Source organism: Chelonoidis abingdonii, chromosome 22 (assembly GCF_003597395.2).
Source record: "Chelonoidis abingdonii isolate Lonesome George chromosome 22, CheloAbing_2.0, whole genome shotgun sequence".
NCBI classification, from domain to species: domain Eukaryota; kingdom Metazoa; phylum Chordata; order Testudines; family Testudinidae; genus Chelonoidis; species Chelonoidis abingdonii.
Genome location: NC_133790.1, coordinates 30,218,845 through 30,241,916, shown reverse-complemented (window position 1 = coordinate 30,241,916; position 23,072 = coordinate 30,218,845). Strand labels below are relative to the sequence as shown.

Below are 23,072 nucleotides of genomic sequence, written 5' to 3'. Positions count from 1 at the left end.
AGGCACAAGCTAGTGCCCTAACCACGGGGCAATTCCTTCTCCCCTCTCTTCCAGCAGGGGTGACTGTGCTATCACCCCCATAAGAGGAGAGGTCGGGGGGGTGACTGTCCTGTCCTGTAGCCCCCGCAAGGAGTGTGAATTTGTCAGGAAACTGCCTTCATAAGTGCAAGGGAGTCTCCACTCGCAGCCTGTGTGTGCAGGGAGAGCCCGGTTCTCCTCCCTGGGAGGAACTGACCCCTCCTTGGCTTTAGAAGCACAGAGGAAATCAGTGGCTGCCTGATAGTAAGGCAGAGCCATGAGAGGTGGCAGGGGGCTGGGGGTTCCTCTCCTGACACCAAGGCAGGGTTGGTAGTGATGTGTGCCTGTCGTGTGCCCTGTTCAGACCTAAACAGTGTCTTTCTCTGCTTCCACTGGGAGGATTTAGGCTGCTCAGATGGCAACACTTGTGTGACTTGTCCTGCCGGCCTGAGGACTAGAGCCCTCTCTCTCAGTAGGAAGGGTCTGGCCAGGGCACCGCAGAGCCTGCTGACCCCATGGGATCTCCCAGCCCTGCCCTGGAGGGAGAGCACGTCTGGGGAGGAGGGAGCTGGGTCTGAGCCAGTCAGTGCTTAGCCCGCTTGCGGATGGTGCTGGTGAGGAGGCTGAGCTGTAGTGGTGTCCTGTGGCCTGGGTGCCTGTCTTCTAGGAGCTGGGCTGAAGCCCACACCCACTGGCTACCTGCAAGGCTCCTAGGCCTGGCTGGGTTTGGCTGATCTTGCTACCTGTCCCCGTCCTCACCAGTGCGCAGACAGGCTGACCTGCCCTGCCTGCTGAGGGCTGGGGGTGGCTCCCTTCAGCGGTAATTACCCCTCAACATGGCACAGCTGAGGCCCCTGTTCCAGGGAAGCACAAGGCCCTAGCTCCCTCCCTGGTCCCCATGCAGCTGGGAGGGAAGGGAGCAGACACTGGGACCCAGACCTGGATTCCCACCTGGCAGCCGCTAGCACTGTCAGTCCCTGCAGCTTCTCTCCTAGTGTCCCGTTAAACCCCTCTGGGGCAGGTGCATTCTCTGCAGTGAGTCCCCCATGAAATCCCCGTCTCCTCCCCCAGACACGCTGGGGCCAGTTTCCTCTGAGTGTGGTGGGGTTGCAGCTGCAGCACAAAGGCTGCCAATTAGGGGGGGTCAAAGCAAGACAGTGGCGGGGGGCGGGGGCGAGGCGAAAAGCACTTGTTAAAGCATAAAGCTGTGGCTGCAGATCTTTCCTGCAGGCTGTAGAGCTGCCTGCTGAGGGGAGTGCAGCAGGAGCCCAACATGTCCTCATCTCTGCATGTCCTTGCAGAGCCCTGTGTTGTTAGCAAGCAGCCCTTGGTCAGCATCCTCATTAGAGACAGGAAGGGGAAAGCAGAGAGATTTTAATGAGGTTTAAAGAGGCTTCCACAAGCTAATAATAGCAGGTCCTTTGTGGGGCCCAACAGAGAGTGAGATGCTGAGATCCAGGACCTGATTCTGCCCTCGCCGTCACCGGGGTCAATAAGGAGGAGCCCCGCTGACCATACCAGCAAGGGGAGACATGGATCCTACATCGTAGTCTGGAAACATCCTGCCCAGGTCCTGGTGCCTCCTCAGATCCACCAAGCTAAAGCGGATGGATCTGGCCACGTGGTGAGAATAAGGAACCTGAGGGTAGGGGAGCTGCTCCAAAGCAGGAGATTGGAGACTGTTCTGGGGAACAGCTTCCTGGCAAGTTTAAATGGGAGGAGGGTGGGTACCACTCCCAGTAACTTCTGCTTGAATATTCCCTGCAGTCTCATCAGAACTAACCTTAGAGCTGATCCTATTGAGGTATCAGCAGCTTAACGGTGTCTGGGACAATAGCCTCACACAACTCAAAGCCTGGGATTTCTGCCCTCCGGATCATTCCAGAGTTCTCCAGAAGTGGCGCTGAGGATTTGCTGATGTAAAACTCCAAAGGGGCCAGGGTCTGAAATCCAGAATAGTGTATCTAGCAAGGCCTGGGGTGACTGTGGGCAGCCAGGTGCTTATCAGTCCCAGACTCGAGCGGGTGGGGATCTTGATATCAAAAAAACTGTCTGGAAATCACCACTGGATTCAATTCCTTCCAGTTGAACCCATCCAGGCTGCAGATGGATGAACAGCATGGTGACTCATACACGCACATCTTCCTTGTCTGCACTTTGCTCTGGAGTTACAATTGACCAGTTGTCTGTGTGGGCTACTCCAGGGCTGTGTTAATGGGGCAGGTAATGCGGCAGGGGGGATGTTGTCCCTGGATGGTGGTTTTCTTTTAATCCCCCTGTTGGCGTGACAGGAGTCTGTTTGGTCTCTGCCATGGTCTGGCATTCAGGAGCTGGGTTGGGTTTCCTTACAGACAGAGCTGGAGTTGGAGGTTGGTGTGTGTGCGCAGTCGGTGGAGGGCTTACACTTCTTAACCATATTTAAAACCAAGACCGGATCATTCAGGAGTAGGGGCTGGGGCCACGAGGTTGAGCGTTTTGCTGTTGTCTCCTGGCACCAGATCTTTACGTTTGAAAGCTGCTGGGTTGTTTTTATAGCTTCCAGGACTTGGTAAGAAGCACTAGCAAGCCCTGGCAAGATCTCTTCGCTGCTCGCTTGGAATGCTGATGTACCAGCACAAGGAGTTGCTGAGGTAGATATACTGCTTGCAGTTAGAAAAGTTGCTGCCCCCCGAGGGGAACCTGCTCCTGCTCCAGTGTCTGTTGCTGTTGCACTTGTTAGTCACAGAGATTAGTGAGTGTAAATGTCTTGTTGACACAGTCAATAACTAGCTGCTGTTTTATCTTGAGAGAAACAAGGTGAGTGAGATGACATCTTATTGGACCAACTTCTGTTGGTGGAAGGTATAAGCTTCTGAGCTACACAGAGCAGCAGCCACAGCAACATTTGGGTCTGTCTGTGAACCCCGAGTGTGCAGGTGGCAAGTTTCTCTGTGTCGCTGTGTGTTCCTGGCTGGCCACACATGCCAGCTAAAGCCGTGGACCTTCTGCCCGACATACCTCACAAGGCATTTGTCCTCCTGGTTATTAATGACCGGAGCTGCCTCCTGTGATCGTGCCGTAAATACGAATAGAGCCGCGCTGGCTGCAGGGAAGGAGCCTCTCCCAGGAAGTGTGAGCACTCACAGTGCCAATCCCCACACAGGCCTCCTGAACTCCGTGTAAATGTTTAGGTGCAGCCCCACAGATCTAAGCGTTTGCACATCTAAAGGACTTTCCAGCTAAACCCAGTTTTCCATGACTAGGATTTTACTTACCGTGTCCATCTGTGATTCACGCAGCTTGAGGAGAGGAGAAAGCTGAATTCTGAAGGGCTGGGAGGGTTCCTGTTTACAGTTAGCATGACAATGACAGGAGGGGGTGCTGCTGTGGGGACCCCTAAATTCTGCAGGGCTGTCCCACTTCAAATGACTGTCAGTGGATGATGGGGGGATTGGGAAATGTAAGGGTGGAGCATAAAACCAGGAGGGGAAGAACCCTGTATGAGAAAAGTGCATGTAGTGTCCCTGAGTGTCAAGGATCAGAGGGGTAGCCGTGTTAGTCTGGATCTGTAAAAGCAGCAAAGAGTCCTGTGGCACCTTATAGACTAACAGACGTTTTGGAGCATGAGCTTTCGTGGGTGAATACCCACTTCGTCGGATGCATGTAGTGGAAATTTCCAGGGGCAGGTATATGTATGCAAGCAAGCAATAGAGATAACAAATTAGTTCAATCAGGCGAGGATGAGGCCTGTTCTCAGCAGTTGAGTGTGAAAACCAAAGGGAGAGAGAACTGGTTTCTGTAGTTGGCAAGCATTCACAGTCTTTGTTTTATCCTGACTGATGTGTCAAATTTATGCAGATCGAAACTGAGCTCAGCATTTCTTTGGAAGCTGTCCTGAAGTTTTTTTGCTGCAGATGGCCACCTTAAGGTCTGCTATAGAGTGCCCGGAGGTTGAAGTGCTCTCCTACGGTTTTTGTATATTGCCATTCTAATATCTTGATTGTGTGTCCATTTAACCTTATCGTGAACTGTCCAGGTTTATGTTACATAGCAGCAGGGATCCTGCTGGCCATATGATGACATCATAGAGTACATTCTGACATAGGTTGAAGTGACACGGTGATGTGTGGCTGGACTTGGTTAGTCCTGTGATGTGGTGTCCGCTGGGTGTAGAATGTGGCAGAGTTGGCACGAGGTTTGTTGCACTGGATTGGTTCTGAGCTAGAGTTACTATGGCGGTGTGCAGTTACTGGTGAGAAATATGCTTCAGGTGGCAGGTGCTGGGGCGACTGGCTCTGCACCCCAAGGCCTGTGAAAGAATGTGGGATCATTGTCGCAGGATGGGTTTACATCCTGATGAGCGTTGGCGGGGTTTTAGCTGGGGACTAGTATGTGATGGCAGTGGAGTCTGTTGGTTTCTTCTTGGGTTTGTCTTGCAGTAGGAGGCTTCTGGGTACATGTCTGGCTCTGTTGATCTGTTCCTTATTTCCTCATGCGGGTATTGGTAGTTTGAGAAATGCTTGGTGGAGATTTGTAGGTATTGTCTCTGTCTGAGGAGTTAGAGCAGATGCGGTTGTACCTCAGTGCTTGGCTGTAGAGAATGGATCGTGTGATGTGCCCGGGATGGAAGCTGGAGGCATGAAGGTAGGCATAGCGGTCGGTAGGTTTTCGATATAGGGTGGTGTTAATGTGACCGTCACTTATTTGCACCGCGGTGTCTAGGAGGTGGACCTCCCGTGTAGACTGGTCCAGGCTGAGGTTGATGATGGGATGGAAGCTGTTGAAATCATGGTGGAATTTTTCCAGAATCTCCTTCCCATGGGTCCAGATGTCCCTGAGTGGTGTAGCTGCTTGTCCTGTGAGACGGGGCTTGTCAGGCAATGACTGCATGCTACCCCCTGTAGGCGGGTAGGGAACACTGCATCTTTTAGGGTGCACTGTTGTAATATCCTTCAGGAAGTCAGAACGTGTCATGCCCTCGATTCCAGTGCCAACCCCAGGTTGTCCCATCCCACTCTAGTATTACTGCTTGGATACCAGAATGTCACACAAACTGTGAAGTCGATCATGGCCCATGGCCCCTCTCTCCTGCCCACCTGTTGGGATGGGACATTGTTTCCTGTTCTGAGCCTTTCTCCCATGGGTGTGACATTGCTTTCTCCTTGTGTCTCACAGGTGAGCCATCACCCACCAGCTGCAGCCCATCATGTGTATTCCAAGCAAGGCTGGACGCTGTGGCAGGAAATCACAATTGCGAGCAAGTTCAGGGGCAAATACCTCTCTATCATGCCACTGGGTAAGTGACTAGCCCAGACACTGAGTGTTAACACCTGGGTGCATTTGCTGTGCTTGTGCACTACTCAAAATGTTTGACCAATGCCCTGATCCCATGGGGATCACATAAATCCTGCGGAGGGTCTGAACAGAGAGGCCAAATTGGACTGATTTTCCTTTGCAACATGTCCACAGGGAGAGACACAGGCACTTAAATCCACCAGCCAGGGAAACCAGGCAGCTCTGAGGGGTAGGAGGAGACACAGATGGTCCAGATTTGAGTGTTCTCTAGATGCAGGGAGGCAGGGCTGTCTTGTGGCTACCACTGGAGTCAGGGTTCCTGGGTTCTGTTCCTGGCCCTGTCACTAACTGACTGGAACTTTGGGCAGTTCACTTAGGGTGGGATTTTCCAAAGCCGATAAGAGCACAAGTCTTATCACTGCTGAGTCTCGCTGGGACTTTGGAAATTCCATCCTTAACACTCTCCCCATCTGCAACATGGAGATGATGATCCCAACCCCATAGGGGAGAGGCAAGGCTTTGTCCAAAGCACTAGCTTGTGCCTTGTTCAATCCCTGCTTCCTACCAGACTCTAGCCAGCAGGGGGCAGCGATACACAAACACTATCCAGAATGTGCAAAGTAGTTCTCAGGCTGTCAGTCCCTGGGGTGCTGCAGAGTTGGTGGGTGCCCGGCAGGGACTGTGGGATGATTGCAAGTCAGGCTGAAAGAGTCGGTGGCACTGTTTGACAGCTTTGGGTACTGAAATGGTTCCTAGTTAATGTTTTTTTCAGTTACAGAATTTCTCTCTGAACCCTTTGGCCCTTTCTCGTTTCAGTGTGCGGAGCTGACTTGTTCTAGTCGGTGGGCATCTGGCTTCCTGCTGACTTGTGAACTAGTCTCTCCTTAAATTATATTTTAGATATTTAACGTGTCTAGCGATTTCCTCCCCCTTTTAGTTCGATGCAGTGACTCTCTGGACCTGCAGTTTCCCTTACGAAGAATTTGCTCTGGGGCAGTATCAGACTTTCTGCACTGACTGTTCCCCGTTGATAGTGCTCTATCTCAGAGCTCTACCTACCACTTAGTCCAGGCCTGACAAGCATCATGGATGGACGTGGCTCCAGTTACCTGGTGGAAAGGTCTTGGCTGGGGTTCGTGGAAATGTGCAGGATCTGTAGGGGCCAGGTCCCAGGCACAATAAACTTGGGTCCACTATTCCTACACAGACAGGAATGGCGGGTTATTTAGCTCTCTTAGCAGCAAAGAAGTGCTGCCTTCCACTTAAAGGAAGAAGTCCAGGCAGGGGTTCTGTGGCTGCTGGCACAGCTCAGAAGGGAGCAGCTAAGTATATTTGCTCCATGCTTCTGAGTCTCCTTGTCCTTGATTCAGGCCTTTTACCTTCAATGAAGATGCTACCTCCACCAATGGGAGGCGTTCTCCCATTGGCATAGAGAATCCACCTCCCCAAGAGGCAGTAGCTAGGTCAACGGAGAATTCTAGCTCTGTCTGCACTGGGCGTTCAGTTGCTTTAACAACGTCACTCAGCGGTGTGGATTTCTCACACCCCTGAGCAATATAGTTATACTGACCTGACTTCCCAGTGTAGACGTGGCCTGACGCTAGCTTGTGAGGACTGCCTCCAGAGTGCTGGTGCAGCCATGCTGCTCCTCGATGATCCAAGAGTCCGGCTCTGCCTGTGAGTGTACGGCAGCACCCTAGATTCAATCTGCTCCGGAACACGGGGGGTCAGATATCTTGCTCCAGTGACTTGCCAAGGGAATTTCCTTGGAACTAGATAGGAGGAGGAATTTTGCAGCTGTCTCCCAAGCCGTGAGCAGGGGAAAGCGCTGTGCTCTCCCCCCACACACTGACGAGGGGCTCCCTCATGCTTCACAAATCCAAGCCCACGTAGGGTATGCCTGGCCGGCAGTGAGAGGTGTGACTGCAGCATGTGGAGACATACCCAAGCTAGCTTTGATCTAGCTCCTCCAGTACCAACGCAACAGGACGGGCTGACTGCTCGAGAACCTGCCCTGGGTGCGGTCGCAGCGTCACTGCGATTGGTGTACATTGGCATAGATGACTCGAGCCTCCCAATACTCGGGGGGGGGGGCATGTCACTGCCCCACGTGTTTCCTCTGCTCAGCAACACCCCCACACACATACCCTGGGCCCAGCCGAGGGCCACCGCGCTCTCCCTGCCCTACCTGAGTTACGGGGCGGGGGCCTATGTCCTTCTTCTTCTGTGCCTCCGCCCCAGCATGTTCGGCTGCTCTCCCTTGCAGGTGGGTCCAGGTGGGGAGTGGGAGGGACTGCTGAAGTCGGCACTCCCAGGTGGCTGCCTGAGAGAGCCCAGCTGGGGAGGCAGCAGCTGCCCTGCCCCCTCTGCTCCCTGCCGGGCCTGGCTGCTAGGAACAGGGGCCAAGCAAGCTGGAAATGTGCTGGGGAGAAGAGGGGACTCCAGCTCACTCAGCCCCAGGTCCCAGCAGCCAGGCCTGGGCAGGGCAAGGCCTGTCCCAGCCGGGCTCTCGCAGGCAGCCGCCACGCTGCACAGAGCAGCGACCCGGAGCAGCTGGCATGAGAAGTGGCTGGTCCTGTCCCTTCCGCTCCCCGCCTGAGCCCAGCTGCCAGGGACAGGGGCTGCTCGTGCAGGAGGGCAGGCATAGTGGGAGAAGGACAGAGCCTTTCTTCCTCCCCTCCACCCCCCACAGGCAAAGCAGAAATTAGGGGGGACACTTGACCCCCACATCCATCACCTACGTACGCAGAGCTCTCCCCATTCCCAACAAGCCAGTGGCCTGTGCAGAGTTCCCTCCTCCGCCCCCACCACCTTGACCCCATATGGAGCTTCACCTTTCAAAGGTTCCTTTTTAAATACAAGTTTAGCATGGGGACAGCTGGAGGGCTCGAGGGAAGAGGTTCTACCACATGGACAGCGCTGCCTGGTCTGCACAGCCACAAAGCGCTATTTCCCCAGGGGGCAGATGGAGCTGTGACTGGCCAACGTGCCCCAGGCAGCCCAGCCATGTTCCCAGCAGGTCACTGGCCACACTGCTGGCCCCTGTCCTGAGCTGGTGCTGTCCTGAGCTGGGGCCGTGCTGGTCTGCTCCCATCAGCACAGTGCGCGGAGGGGAGGGAAGAGTTCACATCTGCCAAGTGGGAAAACCTTTAAGCCAGGAAACATCATTCAGCTTTTCAGCTCCTAGCAGGGGGCTTGGGAGCAGCGGCGAGTTGAATAAAGAGATGGGAATGATGAATGAGAAGGGCTGGTGTCCCTTTAAGAAAAATGCCAAGGTCTTCACCGGGTGAGACCATGTCTATACTAGGGAACTTACAGCAGCACCACGGGGGCGATGCTCGTGTAGCCGCTCTCCCATCTACATGATTAAAACACCGAAATGAGTGACAGTCGCTGTGTCTGCCGGGGAAGCTCTCCTGCTGACATAGCGTTGTCCACGTGAGCGCTTACACTGGTGAAACATGCGTTGCTCAGAGGGGTGTTTTTTCACACCCTGAGTGACACGTTTTGCTGACATCAGTGCTAGCGTAGACATGGCCGTAGTCTGGTGTCTTCATGGTGCCGCTCCAGGATAACACAGTATCTGACTGTCCCCTAGCATGGGACTGTCTCCCTCACCTCCCTCTGCCTCCACAGGTGCCATCCATCTAGAATTTCACTCCAGCGGGAACCACTATGTCTGGAGGAAGGTCACCTCCACTGTTCACAACATCATTGTGGGCAAGCTCTGGATCGACCAGGTCAGTGGCGAGCGGCGCAAGCATCCTGGTCCCTCATTGCCACGCTTCACATGTTCTGTCCTGGTTTATTTTGTTAGCATGCTCCAGAGAAGCAGGGCTGGCTTCTGGAGGGGGCAGTGAAAGGATCCCAGCGGCTGACTGTCGGGAGAGGCTTCCCCTCATCTAGTATGGCCCCCACCCCCCTCATAACCTTCTGAGAAGGAAGATCTATCCCACCAGCTGCAGCAGGCACACGGGGAGGCCCCTCTGTCAAGTCCACTTTGGAGCTCCCATGGAGTTAAGGGTGGCAGAACTGGCATCCCTGGGTAGCCCCCTTCTGTCCCCCAGAGCTGGCTGAAGCCTTTCTGCCCAGGCTGACAGCTCCCAGTCCAGCACTGGTTTTCCCTCTCCCTGTCACACCAGCTCCAGTGTACTGGTACAGAGCTGCTAGGCTGGCTTCTATCATTGACACCCACTGGGAGCCCAGTGTGTTCGCTGGCACTAAGTGCCCGAGTTTGGGAGACAAACATTGCTGCTGAGGATGCTGATTTGCATGCTAACAAACTGAACCTAAGTCCTGATTTGTATCTTTGCAAACCCTCTCCCTGCCTGTGATTCTGTGTCTTTTCTGTAGTCTGGTGACATAGAGATTGTGAACCACAAGTCAAAAGATAAATGCCAGCTGAAATTTACACCCTACAGCTATTTCTCCAGAGACGTCCCCCGAAAGGTATGTACGCAGAAAAACCCAACTCGGTTAAGCAGCCTCACACGTAGCAGACACCCTGATTCTTCCCTCCAGGCAGTGCCAGTTGCCAACGGGGTGGGATAGCTGTTGGTTGTGGACAGCCAGTACCTGGGGCAGCAAGGGTCCAGCAACCCAGAAATAAAGTTGATGATTATTTCCTTGAAACTGTGCTGGCGCCCTCTAGTGGCCAGCCCCCTGCATCGCATGGAATGTGATGGCTCATATTTACCTCTATTCTAGCGTTCTTCTTCGAGTGATTGCTCACATCCATTCCACTTAGACGTTCGTTGGAAGGTTTTTACCCTAGCAACACTCAGTGGGTCTGCTGGGCGCCCCCTGGAGTGGCGCCGCTATGGCACCGGATATATAGCCCTGCCGACCCAGCCATCCCTCAGTTCCTTCTTACCGCCCGTGTCGGTCGCTGGAACAGTGGAGTGCGGTTTCACTGACCTCCACCTCCCTAGCTACTCATAGTTCTCTAGTTATTTTGTTGTGTATATAGCAAAAGTATATAGTTATAGTTTTTTATTGTTCATAGTTAGTGTATATTTAAGAGGGGTTTGGGGATTAGCCCCTTCCCTGCACCCGGTGCCGGGGCCCATGCCCGGTTCATCAGGTTTCAAACCGTGCTCGGCCTGTCACAAGCCAATGCCGACAGGAGATCCACATGACTCCTGCCTTAAGTGCCTCGGGGAATCTCACCTGACAGATAAGCGTCACATTTGCAAGGCTTTTAAGCCGAGAACAAAAAAGGAGCGAGACTTTCGGCGACAGCAGCTCCTCATGGAGGCGGCTCTTACCCCTCCGCCTTCGGCACCGACCGCTGGTCAATTAGCGGGCAGCAGCACCTTCTCGGCGAGAAAGCCTAAGACTCCTGCTGCTTCCATGCCACCTGCACCACGGCCAGAGAGCTCGTCTAAGTCGGGTCACCCAGCACCGACACCTGCTGCAGCACCGAAGACGTCAGCACCGTCGATTCCGGTCCCACGAGGGCCATCGAGTCCGGTGCCTGACAGCTCCCCGGCATGTGCCGTGGTTGAGCCTAAGACTCCTGCTGCTTCTGTGCCACCTGCACCGCAGCCAGAGAGCTCATCTAAGTCGGGTCGCCCGGCACCGGCGACTTCGGCACTGTCGATTCCGGTCCCACAGGGGCCGTCGAGTCCGATGCCTGACAGCTCCCCAGCATGCACTGTGGTTGAGCTTACTGTTCCCTCCATGCCGGAGACATTCTCAACGGTGAGGGACCTGATTGCCATGACAGAGTCGACGCTGCCTCAACCCCCGGCACCGCCGGTGTGGGTAATACACTCTTTTGGCAAGCCTGCCTTGATAAGACCATCCTCTCTCGGCACAGCAGAGCGGCACCATTCATGATCATGGTCCCACAGACGCTCCAGGTCCAGTCGACGCTCCCGACGCCGCTCGCAGTCCCGGCACCGTTCTCCTCCTCGGTACCGGTCGCACTCGCAGCACCGGTCAGCATCTCGTTCACTGGTCCGCTACTCTCGGCACCATTCCAGCTCCCAGCACCGCTCCAGGCACCATGACTCCTGTAGCCGCTCCCGCCGGTCGCAGGTTCCGATCTCGTCCCCAATACCAGTATGTCTTCCGGTACCAGTCTCCGGTGCCGAGTAGAGCAAGATCTGCCAGAGATAGAAACTCTGCCCAGGGCTTCTCTGCTCCTCCATGGCCATCCAGACACACTTCAGTGTTGTCCCACGCGGACAGCTGTTATGCTCTGGACCACAATTCGGATGTGCCCACCGGAGTCTGTCGGGGGCCCAGACCCAGGACCAAGGCCCACATCAGTGGTCCTTCTGGACACCTTGGGCACACCACCAGGCCCAAGGTGCTCCAGTAGTTCCGTCTCGCTCTGCCCCATCAGAGCACCGAGTGCCAGAGGCTACCTCTAGCTGTCCCCCTCCGGCTGGTACAGAGGAAGCACTAATCCACCTACCGGTCTCCCCAGTCCCACCGGAGCAGGTGGTGGCCCAAGAGCAAGAGGCCACACAGGACCCGCTCATCCCCGGCATCTCCTCTTCCTCTTCTCCGGATAAGGCGGTGGCAGGAATATCCTCCTTGAGCCCTCCTCCAATCGACCTGAGAGCTCATCAGGATCTCCTCAGGAGGGTAGCACTCAGTATGAACCTCAAGGTGGAGGAGGTCCCAGAGGTAGAGGACCTGGTAGCGAGCATTCTGTTGGCGGATGCCCCCACCAGAGTGGCCCAACCATTTATCCGGGCCATCCAAGCCAATGCCGACACTATATGGCAATCCCTAGCCTCTATCCCTCCTGCGACCAGGGGAGTCGAGCGTAAATACATGGTACCCTCTAGGGAGTACGAATACTGTATATCCATCCTCCTCCCTGCTCACTAGCCGTTCAATCCCTGAATGAGAGGGAGTGCCATAGCCAACAGGCGCCAGCCCCAAAGTCAAAAGAGGCTAGGCAATGGATCTGCTTGGCCGAAAAGTGTATTCAGCAGGGGCCCTACAGCTCCAGGTGGTAAATCAACAAGCCCTGCTCAGCAGCTATAATTACAACACCTGGGCGGAGGTGGGTAGGTTTACAGAGCTACTCCCTCAAAACTCCCGCCAAGAGTTCGCTGCCTTCTTGGAGAAAGGGAAGAAGGTGGCCAGAACCTCCCTCCAGGCCTCGCTAGATGCAGCCGATTCAGCAGCCAGGACTCTGGCCTCGCCATGAGACGCATCTCATGGCTGCAGGTTTCCAAACTCCCACCAGAGCTGCAGCATACATCCAGGGCTTGCCGTTTGATGGCAGAGGTCTTTTTTCGGAAAAGACTGACCCTAGACTGCAAAGCCTGAAGGTCAATAGGGTCATAATGCGTTCTCTAGGCATGCATACACCAGTAACTCAACGAAGGCCTTTCCGTCCCCAGCCTCACCGCCCATACTTTGTGCCTAGACACAGACAAGATTTGGGCAGGCAGCGCGGACGAGGTAGGCGTAGATGCCAGTCAGGACCAACCTCGTCCCTCTTCAGGGACCCCTCTCACGAGCAATTCCTCTTGCAAGAGGTGTGGACACTCCTCACCATGAGAGCGATAGAGGAGGTACCAAAGGACGAAAAGGGCAAGGGGTTTTACCCCCATTATTTCCTAATCCCCAAGTCAAAGGGAGGTCTCAGACCTATGCTAGGCCTGCGAGGACTCAACAAGTTTATGATAAAGTTGAAGTTCCGCATGGTATCCCTGGGGACCATTATCCCGTCCTTGGATCCTGGAGACTGGTATGCCGCCCTCGATATGAAGGACGCATACTTTCACATCGCCATCTCTCCTCCGCACAGGAGGTACTTTCACTTCGTAGCCGACCGTCAGCACTTCCAGTTTACGGTCCTGCCTTTTGGCCTTTCTGCGGCCCCAAGAGTATTTACAAAGGGTATGGCCGTAGTCGCCACATATCTCCGCCGACATCGGGTACGCGTATTTCCGTATCTGGACAATTGGCTCATCCAAGGAGCCTCCGAGACACAAGTCACCCAGCATGTGGGCATCATCAGGGACCTATTCACACGTCTAGGCCTGATGATCAATATGGAGAAATCCACTCTGGTTCCCATACAGAGGTTAGACTTCATAGGACCGACCCTGGGCTCCACTCTAGCCAAGGCCTCCTGACCATAGCTGCAGTTTCAGGCAATGGCAACAATGCAAGGTCTACAGAATTTCCCTACGACCTCGGCTCGCACTTGTCTCAGTCTCCTAGGTCACATGGCTGCTTGCACATTCGTGACCAAATATGCCTGACTCCCCCTCCGTCCTTTCCAAACGCGGCTCAACCCGGTATACCGCCCGGGCAGGGACCCAATAGACATGATAGTCACCATTCCCCCGAGCATTCTAGGCTCCCTAGACTGGTGGCTGACTCCCTCCCTGGTGTGTGCAGGGATGCTGTTCCATCTACCCCTGCACTCCATATCCATGATGACAGAAGCGTCATCTCTCAGCTGGAGTGCTCACCTCGGACACCTTCGCACACAAGGCCTCCGGTCATCTCAGGAACTGGCGCTACACATAAATGTCTGAAAGCTAAAAGCAGTCCGCCTGGCATGCCAGGCGTTCCAGCAACATCTACAAGGCCGTTGTGTCTCAGTGTTTACAGACAACACAGCGGCCATGTGTTACATAAACAAACAGGGAGGGACTCCATCTTCCCCGCTTTGTTAGGAGACCATCCGACTCTCGGACTTTTGCATAGCCCACTCAATAGACCTGGTAGCGTCCTTTCTCCCAGGGGTTCAGAACGCTCTGGCGGATCAACTGATCAGGTCCTTCCTGTGCCACAAGTGGTCAATATGCCCGGATGTTATTCATTCGGTCTTCCAGAAGTGGGGATTTCCCCAAATAGACCTGTTCGCCTCCCACGCGAACAGGAAATGCCAGATGTTCTGCTCCTTCCAGGGTCTTTCACCAGGGTCAATCTCGGACGCATTCCTAATGTCATGGAAAAACCAGCTGCTTTATGCCTTCCCACCGTTCCCACTGGTTCACAAGGTCCTGCTAAAACTCCGCAGGGACAGAGTGCACCTAATCATGATCGCTCCAGCGTGGCCCAGGCAACACTGGTACACCACACTGCTAGACCTATCGATAGCCAACCCAATTACCCTGCCACTCTACCCAGACCTGATAACTCAGGACCACGGCAGTCCTCGCCACCCAGACCTGTAGGCCCTTCACCTCACGGCATGGCGGATGCGTGGCTAAACCAGTCAGAGTTGCATTGCTCTGCTTCGGTACAACAAGTACTCCTGGGTAGCAGGAAGCCTTCCACTCGGTCAACGTATCTGGCCAAGTGGAAGCGTTTCTCCTGCTGGTGCAGAACGCAGAATGTTACTCTTACTGAGGTCGCAATCCCTACTATCTTGGACTACCTCTGGTCTCTTAAGCAGCAGGGCCTGGCGGTATCTTCATTGAGGGTGCACTTGGCGGCCATCTCTACCTTCCACCCAGGGGGGAGTGGCCGCTTTGTGTTCTTGCACCCTATACTTACTAGATTTCTTAAGGGCCTGGAACGCCTATACCCCCAAGTACACCGCCCTGCCCCTACCTGGGACCTCAACTTAGTCTTAAACAGACTTATGTCTCCACCATTCGAGCTGTTGGCAACTTGCTCACTGCTATACCTGTCCTGGAAGACAGTTTTCCTCATAGCCATTACATCAGCCAGGCGAGTCTCCAAGCTTCGAGCGCTCATGGTGGACCCACCGTATACTGTCTTTCACAAGGGCAAGGTGCAGTTGTGACCACACCCAGCGTTCCTCCCTAAAGTGGTATCGGCCTTCCATACCAAGCAGGACATCTTCCTTCTGGTCTTCTTCCCGAAGCCACACTCATCTCGACGGGAACAACAATTGCACTCCCTAGATGTCCATAGGGTGCTCACATTTTATGTTGAACGGACGAAACCCTTTCGTAAACCATCCCAACTCTTAGTTGCAGTGGCCGACCATATGAAGGACCTACCTGTCTTCTCCCAGAGGATCTCCTCTTGGGTGATGACATGCATCCGCACTTGCTATGACTTGGCCCATGTTCCCTCGGGCCATCTCAGCGCACGTTCTGCCAAGGCTCAGGCTTCATCGGCTCATGTACCTATCTGGGAAATATGTCGTGCAGCTACCTGGTCCTCTGTCCACACCTTTGCTTCCCATTATGCTCTGGTTCAACAGTCTAGAGATGATGCAGTCTTTGGCTCAGCAGTTTTGCATTCTGCCACATCTCACTCCAACCCCACCGCCTAGGTCAGGCTTGGGAATCACCTAACTGGAATGGATATGAGCAATCACTCGAAGAAGAAAAGACGGTTACTCACCTTTGTAACTGTTGTTCTTCGAGATGTGTTGTTCATATCCATTCCAAACCCACCCTCCTTCCCCACTGTCTGAGTAGCCGGCAAGAAGGAACTGAGGGGTGGCTGGGTGGCAGGGCTATATATCCGATGCCATAGCGGCGCCACTCCAGGGGGTGCCCAGCTGACTCACCGAGTGTTGCTAGGGTAAAAATCTTCTGACGAGCGTGCACGCGGCGCGCGCACACCTAACTGGAATGGATATGAGCAACACATCTCGAAGAACAACAGTTACAAAGGTGAGTAACCGTCTTTTCCCAAGGCTAGATAGAATAAAGTGAACTGTCTACTGCATTCACGCCCCTACCCGCCGTGCTCAACGGGCTCCATCTGGCTCCTCCAGCGTTTGAGACCCAAGAAGTGCGAGACAAAACTGGACAGGTTGGGTCTGGGATGAACTCCAGCATGAAGTGGGGCAAGCTGGGTGTTCTACCAGGTCTCATTGCTGCCATACCAGAACCAGGCCTTCTGAATGACACCAGGCCCCGGTGCTTACCATGGGCAGCCAGGAGGGTGCTGTGGGAACCACTCTTGTCTCTGTCCTCTGGATCTTTGCAAGCTTCACCATCATAAGCCCATGTGATTTTCTTCCCCCGCTGGCAGGTGACGGGTGTGGTAACGGATGCTGATGGAAAGGCGCATTATGTCATGTCTGGCACGTGGGACGAAAATATGGAGTGCTCCAAGATAGTGCAAAGCAGCCATGGCAGCACCAGCTCGGAGGGCAAGCAAAAAACCGTCTACCAGACGCTGGCCCCAAAGGTCCTGTGGAAGAAATATCCTCTCCCGTGAGTTCTCCCCGCAGGCTTGGTGTGCTGTGATCATGCTCTTCAACAGCTGCTGCATTTCAGCCCAGAGGTGGCTGCAGTTCTGTGGTGGGCAAAGTGATCTGAGAAATAGGGACTTACTCCTGCTCTGGCCAGTGCAGCATGGGGACCAAGAGGAACAGCCATGGGTAGTGGTACTATGAGGCACATTTTGCTGTTTCTCTGAGCTTTGCTGCTAACTGCAGCATCTCCCACCCTTGAGTATATACCCAGGGTCCGGGGTGGGTGGGTCTAGCCCACTCTGTGGCCAGTGCAACTGCACCTTCAATGCTGTAGTCCCTTGTTCTGGCTACATCAACCTATCTAGCGAGATCACAGCTAACTTGAGTATGTCTATACATGCTGCAATCACACCTCAGATGACAGCGTAGACAGACCATCAGTTGTAAACAGTGTTAGGGACTTTACGGCAATATGGCTTAGAATGGGATAACATGGCTTTCAACACTAAAGGGTGTTCTACAAAGCCATGTTACGAGCATGTTCCAGAACCATATCTGGAGCCAGCAGGAGCTGGTTTCTAACATGGGTCTGAACGTCATGGTTCACTCCCTTTCCAGAACAGTCTCATGAGCTAACGTTGTTCCTGGAAGAACTGTGAAGAAGTACTTAGCCCAGTTCGGAAAACTGCTTTGCTGACACCGTTAACTCATGTTCATGTAACTGCTTTCCATACCAGCTTAGCAATCCATGTGGCCTGGTTTCCACCCTACCGAGTCTTCGTGCAACATTGTGTTGCCTTTTTGGCTCGCTGCTGAGAGCTAATGCCAAAGGCCATTAGCCCTCCACATGCAGCTGCTGTCAAACATGTGGCACAAGCGGCAAAGCACTACTGCACGCTTCTGACTTTTCTCTGGAATTCCGCCTATTCTCTGGGATGACTCTTGCCAGCTTGGTTGTGGGGCAGCAGCACTGCTGGATGCTGGGCAGGTGGGGGAAGTGTGGTTAGGAGTGACCTCTGCCCTCTTGACCTCCTGGCCAGTGGCACAGAGTGTAGGAGGAGCCCATGACCCCTGTGGAAGATCATGGAACAGCACTGGTTGAACTGTTCTCTCATGTGAAGAGCATTTCCTTAAGCATTTCCATTGGGGTGGTAGGAGGAAAGGCTCCCCAAAGTAAGAATTCTGCCACCTCACTGAGGACTCCTGCTCTCCAGGCAGGTAGTGTTGCCAGGTCTGGATCTAATGGTAGGAGATGCTTAGATACCTCAGTGATGGGCCATACAAGCAGATGGATGGATGGAGACCCTTCATATCTGGGTGAGTGGAATAATCCACCTGCTAACCTGACCCCTTCTCCTCCAGGGAGAATGCCGAGAATATGTATTTCTTCTCTGACCTGGCCCTGACTCTGAATGAGCCTGAGGAACGAGTGGCGCCCACAGACAGCAGGCTGAGGCCTGACCAGCGGCTCATGGAGAATGGCAAGTGGGATGAGGCCAACGTGGAGAAGCAGAGGCTGGAGGAGAAGCAAAGGGCTGTACGTCGCAGGCGGGAGGCGGAAGCCGTGGAGGCCTTGGAGGAAGGTGAGTTTGGGTTGCAGGGTTCAATAGGTAACCAGGGGAATCGGGGAGGCTGCTGGTCCCAGGCCATGGGAGCTGCTGCCAAAGGGAGGCAGCAAGTCAGTCAAGTGTCTCGAGTCCCAGAAGAACCATCCCTCAGTCTGCCAGAACAGCACAATCCCGAACTGGCAGAGGGTTGGGCCGGGAGCTTGGTTGCTCTTTCCCATCTCTAGACACCTTCGAGGAGTTTAATGGACTCAGCTGAGGGCTGGGACTCAGGCACCCAACATAGGTTCTGTTTCAGACTTACTGGGTGACTGTGGGCAAGTTCTTCCCCCTCTGTGCCAGCTGGCCCACCTGTAAAATAGGGATGGTGCTGCTTCCCACCCCCCTCCAGCCCCCCAGTAAAGTGATCTGAGATTCCAGGACCAGATGTGCTGTGTCATGATTGATGTGGCAGAGGAACCCGCCTTCAGCTGCAGTCAAGCCCATCTCTCCTGAGCTGGTTGGGCACAACCTCTGAGCCCTCCAGCTCTGACACCACCACGTGTGTCTTTGGGAGCCAGCCACAGCACATGGAAGTTACCAGCTCCCATGAGAGGCCTGGGCTCATGAATTCATAGGGCTGGCTGGTCCTTCTAAGTAGCAGGAGTTCCAAGAGCAATGGGGGACGCCTGCATGGTTTCTTGGGCTGATTCTGATCCCTGTGTTCCTGTGCACTGCATTATGCTGACAGCACGGTGAGAATGTCAGCAGAGCTGCCTGGCTTCCCTACGAGACGTGCAACCAACCCTTGTGCTGTGTTCTCCACTCTCAACAGGCAAAGACTACGAAGGCTACACCCCACTGTGGTTTGAGAGGAAGGTGGATCCCCTGACAGGGGAGCTGATCTGTGTTTACAAGGGTGGATACTGGGAAGCCAAGGAGAAACAGGACTGGGATCTGTGCCCTGATATCTTCTGAGCTGCTCCTCCCATGCCAGGCTGGCAGGCCACAGGATAGGAGGACAAGGAGCACCTGGGACGCATCGGGCAACATCCTGCTGTTTATGCCACCGCGCACAGAAACACACCCAGAGTAAATAAATACAGAAATTTAAAAGAAAATAAATCAAAACAGAGATTCCAAACCTATTTTTTTATGCACTAATAAAATAGCTTTCAGTGTTTTTTTAACGGTGGCGTTTTTTTAGCTACTAATTAGGAACAAAAACATGTTGAATGTGGTTCCTTTTTAGCCTAGCGTATTTATTGCTGTCAGAAGTTGCTGCCTATATTTTTCAAAGCCTCAGCTTTATTCACTGAGACGTCGACTTCCAAAGATGCACACGTTGCGGGGATACGATGCACAGTCCTTGGAGATCTTCCTTCTGACTTTTTTCCCCATTTGTGTGTGGACTTAATTTTTAAAACATCTGCTTGTAGTTCAGGTTCCTTTTTACAGACACTAGCAACTCTCTGATCCCATTCATCTCCGAAGCTCTAGGGAGAAGATGACTTTTCTAGGGATGGTGGATTAGGTGCTTATTCCTAGGTTCTTTCCATAGTTCCCAGCAGTGCCCGATGCTCCCACAGCTATGAATTAGGTTCTTTCTGAAGCTATTTAGGTGACTTTTCTAGCGGATTGTTTGAATGGATTTTTTCCAATCTGCAATATTGAGTTGATATTTTTTAGAACCGTCTCTAACAAGATGCTTTTTTGGATCATATTCATTTTGGTTTTTCCCTGCAACTCTGTCTTAATTGGAAACCGTTCCTTCCAGAGAGCAGACAAGAAGCGATCTGTCTAGGGAGACTTTTTAAACTTGCCCTCAGTCAGAGTAGAGTCAGCCTTCGTGGACTAGAGCCAAGACCCTTACTCAGCAGTTCATAGATACCACCAGTGCTTAGCGGGATCCATAGCCCACCCCAGCCCAGCACCTCAAGGCCCCTTCCCCCTCCATGTCTTGCAGCAGCAGTTAATGTTCCCAGCTCTCTACACCTTCCTGCAACAGTTTCCAGGCAGGGTTTAGCCTCTGAGCTGCCCTTCGGACACCAGGCACAAAGGTTGATGCCACATGGATGGTTCCCGTCATATTGCAATATCAGTCCCTGTAAGGGACAGTTGGAGGTGCAGGGAACAGTGACACTCATTTAGGCAAAGCAGTAGCATGGTTGATGGCGAGCCCGAAGTGTAGTGGGAGGCTCTTGAACAAGCAGATGGCTCCCCTACCCCGTTCCTTTCCCCTATTCCATTCCTTTGGGCTTCCTGCCATTTCCACTCCATCCTCCTGCTATTTCCGTGGGGTTCCTTCTCTTGTGCCCACCCCCAATCTGGAGCTAGGGAGCAGAGCCTGGGGGGCTCAGTGGAGAAGCAGGAGGACAGATGTATTTACCTGGGATAGAGCGAGAGGGAGGAGATGGCTGTCAGGATGCCCCCAGCTCCAGCACAGGGACCCCTGAGTGAGGCTGGCTCTGACTGGAGCTCAGTGTTGTGACTGACTGCAAGTTGCTGTAGCACAGACACACGTGACTCATGGATCCCAGTTCCCACTCCCCTGATGCACAGAGATGGGCCAGTTCCAAGATCCCTGAATGCAGCTGAATTCCAGCTTGACCCCGTGACTGTAATGGCTCTGAGCCCCAAGCCCCAAACACCCATTACATCACCCTGCAGTCTGAGGGGAGAGATGCACCCAGACCCTCTCCCCCCGCCGGGCCCTGGGCAGTGTCCCAGCTCTGGCATGACTGAGCCGAGCTGCTGAGCTCTGTCACAGGTGCCCCGGGGAAAGCCCAGAGACTTTTGGGCAGAAGGGGTGAGGGCAGCTCTTCCTGCACTGCAGAGGGTGCTTAGGGTTCGCACCAGCTGCTGGGAATGGGGCACAGCATTGTAATGGCCCAGGAGAAAGCCACGGGACCCAGTCTGCTCTAGGGCCCTCCCTTGGTTCCCTGCAGGAAGGTGACAGGCAATGGTTTGATTTCACGGCTGTGTGCAGGCACCAGTCCTGGATTGTCACTGACTGCTCCAACTCACATGCATCTAATCTATTGGCCCCCTGTGCTGCCAGGCTAATTTAGATCCATGCAGTACTGCAGGCACTCCCCTCCCGCCCAACGCAAGGCTGGACGAGCAGCAGGCTACCCTAGAACAGGGCCTGTCCCCTAGACCGTCACTGCCGAGTGGCAGACAGAGAAACCCCCTCCTCTGAGCAATCCATCACATCCCTTGCCTGATGCTAAAATCCCTCCCTGCAGGAGTTTCACTCAGTGACCAAAGCATCCCTCCCTGGGCAGCAGGCAGCCCTGAACCCAACAGCCTTTGGCACGTGGACTTGCTCCCTTCCAGGCCCCTGGCTCTGGACCGCCCCCCATTGCAACAATCCCCTTCCATTGGGCTCCTGCTGTTGTCATTATTAAGAATGTCCCATCACTGGACACCCGCTGAGCCCTCACGACAAACATTACAGCAAATATTGGGCCACACTCGCCCCTTAGGCTGTGATGCCAGTGGAGCTAGTGTCTGTCCTGAAGCAGCTCAGCTCCTAGATCTCCTGCTTCCTGTACCTCCCTTTCCAAGTACCACCCCCAACTGGGTGGGGACAGAGGCCCTTGCACTTCTGCTGCCTCCTCCCCACCAGAGCAATCTCCTTGCTGGGATACTCAGTGCTCCGGAGATGCCGGAAAGGATGAGCAAGCCCTCCAGGTGATAAATGAGCAGCAAGAGAAGGTGACTCGCTCACACATCCTGCTCTGGTCTATACATGTCTGGTGACTGAACTGCAGCGTATCCCGGGAGAGCTCTGTCTGGGCTGGCGTTTGGGAATAGGAGTCCGGATCTGCACACTGGTGAGACCTGCCGAGCATCCTGGGCTTGAGAGGAAGCCATGTGTGAGCTCTCGAGAGGGCTAGAGGCAGGGTTCTGCCTTGTGTGCTTTCATTTCTGATGTCTTCTGCTCTGGCTTTCTTCCATGTCACACCAGCCACTCTGCTCGTGTGGCTCAAAGGCCATGCTGGGGCAGCTGGGGCCAGCCCCCATCCATGGGGGAAGAAAATTAGCAATAATGAACTTCAAGGCGCTGGTAACTGGAAAACCCAGACTGCACATGGGACTTGCATGCAATCAGGTTCCGAAGACCATCAGTCTCCTGGTCAGCCCTCTTCTCATCCACCACCCACAGACTGATTGACAACACACGTATGTATACAGTATATGTACAACTTGTACAATGTAACACTAGTGATTGGCTATCAGTGTGGTAACACAGCTGATGTCCGTGTACCCTTTAACCTTTTATTTGCTTCTAATTTATATATAAAATTATTTTGCTTAAATTTATATGGTACATAATAGATGAAAAATAATGAAGACAGATACGGCTGTCTGAGGTTTTATAGTACAACCTGTACGGTATATTTCAGCTTATCTTTCAGGTAGGCTTGTTCTAAAATGAGCAGGGAGAGAGAGGTTTAAGGTATTTGCTTAATTAGCTAAGTAACAATTGCTCCAGAGCCAAGGTGTTAATTAGAAAAGAAAACAAGGCATTTCAGCTTGCTAAGGCCTGGGCTACGCTACAGAGTTAGGTCGACATAAGGCAGCTTCTATCTACCTAACTCTGTAAGTGACTGCACTAAAACGTAGCTCCCATCGCTGCAACTCGCCCGTTATACCGCCATAATCATTCCATCGCTATGAACTTTTTTGTCGGCCCGGCGCCAAACGTATTTGTGGGCCCCCCGGGGAATGAAGGGGCCAGGGGCAAGAGCACAGCGGGCAGGGGAGATTTGATTTAAATCATGATTTAAATCACTAGTCAGGAAGACTCGATGGCTTTCTACATAAAAGTGCATTCTTGTTGGTTGTTATAACCTTAATACACATTCTTCACAACTCAGAGATAGGTGTAGGTTTCATGTTTAGAAGGTACACACTTTGCATTTTTAAGTGATTTATTTTAAAAACTTTTTCAGATGAGTTTTACAGCTGTATCAGAAAATGAATGATAGTTTGGTTATTTCATTTACCAAAGATAATTGAAGCAGATATTTACATTGGGATGTGAACTATCTCCAGTTCAACAGGTTAATCATTAGTATTTGGAGGATTTTCTTGCCAGGCTGTATTAGGAGGAGAAC

General features: G+C 53.4%; 1 protein-coding gene across 2 annotated transcripts in view; it reads left to right on the top strand.

Annotated features, from left to right (window-relative positions):
• The window catches only part of LOC116835625 (oxysterol-binding protein 2), a 300,166-nt gene extending 277,613 nt beyond the window's left edge, over positions 1-22,553 (top strand). For both annotated transcript variants that reach the window (XM_075059913.1, XM_032798612.2), the window contains exons 8-13: positions 5,173-5,293; positions 8,929-9,032; positions 9,646-9,741; positions 16,237-16,421; positions 17,765-17,985; positions 18,782-22,553. In XM_075059913.1, the coding sequence (XP_074916014.1) occupies positions 5,173-5,293; positions 8,929-9,032; positions 9,646-9,741; positions 16,237-16,421; positions 17,765-17,985; positions 18,782-18,924 (870 nt within the window). In that variant the 3' untranslated portion in view covers positions 18,925-22,553. The remainder of the gene's footprint in view (positions 1-5,172; positions 5,294-8,928; positions 9,033-9,645; positions 9,742-16,236; positions 16,422-17,764; positions 17,986-18,781) is intronic.
• Positions 22,554-23,072: the final 519 nt, after the last annotated feature.